The sequence below is a fragment of the Eutrema salsugineum genome, unplaced genomic scaffold (genome assembly GCF_000478725.1).
Source record: "Eutrema salsugineum unplaced genomic scaffold, Eutsalg1_0 scaffold_6, whole genome shotgun sequence".
In the NCBI taxonomy this organism is placed as follows: Eukaryota; Viridiplantae; Streptophyta; class Magnoliopsida; order Brassicales; family Brassicaceae; genus Eutrema; species Eutrema salsugineum.
The window spans coordinates 3,496,274-3,501,075 of record NW_006256547.1 but is presented as its reverse complement, the minus strand read 5'-3'; the positions used below and the strand labels follow the sequence as shown (position 1 = coordinate 3,501,075).

At 35.8% G+C, this 4,802-nt stretch overlaps 1 protein-coding gene across 2 annotated transcripts; it reads right to left on the bottom strand.

The window, feature by feature from the left end:
- Positions 1-2,140: 2,140 nt before the first annotated feature.
- LOC18013200 lies at positions 2,141-4,566 on the bottom strand. Of its 2 annotated transcripts, none has more exons than XM_024151826.1 (3): positions 4,061-4,566; positions 2,497-2,747; positions 2,141-2,378 (listed from the first exon to the last, which is right to left on the bottom strand). In XM_024151826.1, the coding sequence occupies exons 1-3, from the start codon at positions 4,391-4,393 to the stop codon at positions 2,240-2,242; spliced, it is 723 nt and encodes a 240-aa protein (XP_024007594.1). In that variant the 5' UTR covers positions 4,394-4,566; the 3' UTR covers positions 2,141-2,239. The 2 variants fall into 2 exon arrangements, with proteins under 2 accessions (XP_024007594.1, XP_006394768.1); XM_006394706.2 differs by adding an exon at positions 2,835-2,888 and having other exon boundaries at positions 2,202-2,747; positions 4,061-4,563.
- Between the last annotated feature and the right edge of the window lie 236 nt (positions 4,567-4,802).

Sequence of the window (4,802 nt, the reverse complement as noted above, 5' to 3'; positions counted from 1 at the left end):
TTCTGGAATGTAGTTGTAGTTTTTCTTTTGCTCAAGTGCAACACAGCGACACCATGCAAAAAGCGATTTTAGGAACGAACATAGATGTTTTATCTGAATTCTGAATACATGCATCATCCATATATTAAAACATATATATATATTATATTATAAACGAACGGCGAGTTTAAGTTTTACAAAACCGATTCATTAATTAGAGATTGTTTGTATGTACAAGTCCTTAGTCTGTATAATGTGTGTCAAAATGCAAGAAACAAAAATGTATGGAGACCTCAATTAATCTGCCGACAGTGGAGGAACCTCTAGGATTTTGTCAAACGAATTAGTTAAAAAAGTCTAAACTGTGGGGTAGAAATGGAAACGAAGTGTATCTACTTGACAAAGATTTTTCATTAATTAAACCTTGTTGATAATCGATCAGAATTGCATTGATATAATTTCATGGTTTTAAACGACCGGACACACAGACACTCATATACCCTTTGTCGAAGTCAAGTCTCATTACTCATCATGTTGATCTTTATTCATTGCCAAATAGCATACATAGTGATACATCATTATGATAATTGATAACATACACGTATTAACATCTACACATATAATTGCCGACAAGATACAGATCAGTATATATAATAAAAATTTAGTACAAACAAAATACAAAAACAAATAATACGTAAGAAAATAACATAAATCATTAGGTTTTTTCGTCGTAGTCTATTACCATTGAGTTTTTAGTTTTTGCATGCTGACTTGTTAAATACTTACACAGTGAATATAATATCAGCCTTAATATATGCCATTTAGCTGTAGAAAAAGTTAAGTGTATGATCTATACATTTTTGTGTGAACTATGTATACCTAGAGACTAGAATGTTAACATTTTCAAAACACCCATAAATACCTTACTTTTAAGTTTTAATCAACAACACTCCGTCCTCCCTAAGTTGATATCCAAATTGATTGAAGTTTTTTAATTTCTTCAATATTTTGCAATATCCAATAGTTCTCTTAAAAACTACACATTATTCTTTAAAATTATTCTTTACATTTAGTATATATTTTATCATTGGTTTTGGCTATGCGCAACAAAAATGTACATGAAAAAGTATTTAATTCCAAGATTTTTTCATATTTTAATTCTACTTTTTAAGTATTTAGTATGTTTCCAAAAAGTTGAATGCAGCATATATATGGTTCTACTTTATCAGTTGCATTATTTTTAACAAAATATAGAATTAATGAACAACAAAAAAGGTCTGCTAGGGGATAATTATCTTCAGTCCGAGCAAATTAAGCTGAAGTAGCAATGGACGTTGATGAAACATATGCACATAAATCATGTAATAACTCAACATTAGATTAAACTAAAAAATTTGCTTTGAAAAAAATAGATGCAGATGGGAGGAATAAAGTCATAGAGACTATTGATCTTGAATGTTTCTAACTAGTAGAACACATGGAAACATGTAATGTTGAGGAATGTAAAAAGAGTGCAAAGAAAAGAGTTGAGTTATGTAGAAGTCAAGAGGAATAAGACATACTGTATGCTCCTCAAAATAAAATTCACGAAATTAGACTGTTCTCCATGAAAAGTGGACCACCAAAAATAGAGAAAAGCTAAGCGAAGAAAAGTAAGTGTTTATAATTAATATTCAATTCCTTGAGGGAATGGACCACTCCTCCACTCTCTTCTTCTTTCATTCTCAATGCTTCTGCCTTTGGCCATACCATACCACACCCACATTGCTTGCTTACTTTTGGTTATCAATTCGACACGTTTGAGTATCTTAGGTCATTTTCTCCACCCAGAATCGGAAATAAGTTAAGCAACTGAAAGATTCCATCTGATTCTTCTGTTCTTAGTTAGGTTTGAAAGCTTAATTTTGATATCCACAAAGACCTTGGTCAGTTTCCAAAATTAGTCCAAGTCTTTGGTCCTAAGACTTGGTTAGCTAAAAGTTAAATTCACCCGGCATTAAATGGGCTTACATGATGATGATGCATCTCTTACATGTAAATGGGCTTTGTTGCTTGACGTTGAAAGGAAAAGAAGAGATTAGACTATTGGTAGTTTCAGCTCAGGGCCCGCCCATATGCATTTCTTTTTGTGGGTCGAGATATGGATTTTATTGAGCCCATCTTGTATTTAGGTTCGAAATATGAACACCCTTTTACCCCATTATGGTAATATAGACAAACAATACAAAATGACCTTTTTTCTTTTCTTCCAGAGAAACAGTTAAAAGTCTATTCTTCTCTTTGTTTTCTTGATCTTACAACATTGCTTATGATCTTTATTAGAACCACTCCACAATGGAAGAAAGTTCCTTGAGGAATATATACGCAGAAGATCTCTTATGTCTTTTTTTTTTTCAGAGCTCCTGCGTGGCGGACCCTTATCAAAAGCCGAGCCAAAAGATGATCAAGTCAGCTCACTTCTGATCGAACCAGAGTCTCAAACCAACCACTTCTCATGGTTTAAGTGAGTTCCTTCACCTCACAATCCTTATCCCATATAGTGTTGTCTCCACACCCAAAGACGAATAGTGTTCACCGGTTTCTTCACATGGCATTATATTCAAATCTGGTAGCAGGAAATTACCATCCGCATTGCCATTCTGATCCTCCGCCAAATTACAACCTGAGAGCGAAGTAGAAATCTGTGTGTTCAACTTCCTTCTTTTCAAGTTCTTGTTCTCGATGCCTCGCTCGCTGAATGGTGATCTAAGCGATGCAATGTCGATGTCCTGCTTATACAAAACACGATCAAAAGTTAAAGAGCCGAAAATTGCACTCAAGAATAAATCATACGCAAGATTCAAAGAATTGGGCACCTTTTGGCTCTGAAATCTCTTGACATGAAAATCCAAGTCTGCGGTTACAAGAACCTGCGATAAGAACAAGAATGGTTTAATAAATGAGGAATTAAAAAGTTGAGTCACAAGAAACAGAAGTTGAAGTCCCCACACAAATTCAATGTTGAGAAAAAGGGTCCCATGTGACATAAACATCAACAACAACGCGTCTTCAAGGTTGATAACCTAACTCTACTCTCCATTGCCGTTAAATCTAGATTTAGTTGAAGTTTTTTTTATATATATATATATTTCTACAGAAAGCAAACAAATCTAATATCTTAAACCATTTCTCTATTCGCCACTACATGACAAAAAAACAATTCAATGTGATGTGACCGGATTTCAATGAAATTTAAAAATCAATCTTTGTCATTCTTCCAAAACTCCACCGGTTATATAGATGGAATGAATCAACAACAGAGTCAAAAAGCCAAAAGAAACTATGGGGTCCACTGTCACAAAGTCGAGCTAACCCATAATCAAAGGAGCCAAAGGCCCATCACAAACAGTACATTTTACCAGATCCAGATCGTGCTTATTATCATTGCAGAAACAAAACAAAAAAAAAAAAAAGAGAGAATTTTTTTGTCGTAAGAAGAGAGAAAATTTAATCTATACACAGCATAAATTACACAGTCAAGAGAAATTGTTTAAAACCTTAGCCAACAGAAAAACGATAATTACGCCGGATAATTGCAGCGAACCCAAAATAAAAGGGCAAACAATAAAAACGGCGTCGTCTCGCATCTTGTTTTAGCCGCCTCAGGAAATGACTAGAATACCCTCTCTAAGTCAAGCACTGAGAATAACGAGCTCCGGAGGAAGAAGAAGAAACAAAAAAAAAAAAGAACCTCTGGAATTTAGCGGAGGTAGTTTTCTCGGGAAACAAAATTACAAAAAAAAAAATCGTTCGTGGATTTGGAAGAATCATTGGTATTGGAAACTTAAGAAAATACTTGTTATCACGCTTCAAAAAAAGAATTTAGGCCGGAAGCTGTAGCCGGAAATCAAGAGATCGACGCGCTAAGAAATGTCGCTGTTAGCGAAAACGGAAGTGAAGAAGAAGATTTTGATGGACGATAAAATCGAAAGAAATCGAAATACGGGACAGCTCGTCGAAGATGCATAGTTCAGCTAATCGGAAATCGAAGAGAACGAGAAAGAGAGAATACTATATATAGAGAGATGGAGGAGGCACGAACCTTGAATCTAGATCCGACGGCAAAGGAGCCACTGATTCGACGACTAGTGGCCTCGTAACCGTCGACGTAAGCAGATGGTGAAGAAGACGAACCACCGCAACCGCCGCTCCAAGAGAGCGGTGTGCTTGGACTACATCTGGAGTTTTTAGCCGATTCAGCTTCTATTCTCGGAGATCGAGACCGTGGCTGCCGGATTCCCCACCGGAGCGCCGCTACAGTCGGATTCGTGAATAGAAGAGGCGTCACTTTGGCTTCCTTGAGCCGAACCAAAAGCTCCGCCACCACTTCTCCATCTCTCATCGCTGAGTTCGTCCACTCATCTGCCGCCACCATCTCTAACAGCTTGTGGCTCTCTGATTCCAGGTTTTACACTGACGAAAAACACCGATCGAGAAAAAGCTAGAAACAAAGCCAAAGGTTACTCAAAGATACTTCTTATTTTGAGAGAGAAAGAGAGAAAAGAGGAGAAGATAATTTGGGTGTGAGAGTGAGATAATGATTTTTTTTTGTTATTATTAATAGTGTACATTTGATTATTCGATATTTAAATTCAATTGCTATATAAATAAAGTATTAGTACGTGTGGAGATGAGGGAGAATTAAGGTGGGACCCATACTTGACATGGCAGTTAATACAAACTGAAATAACATACTTAAAAATTATTTGAGATAAACTTGCATTTTTCTGGGAATAGCTAGGATCAAAGACGCAAAAATATCTATAAAATGTGGGTTTCTGGTT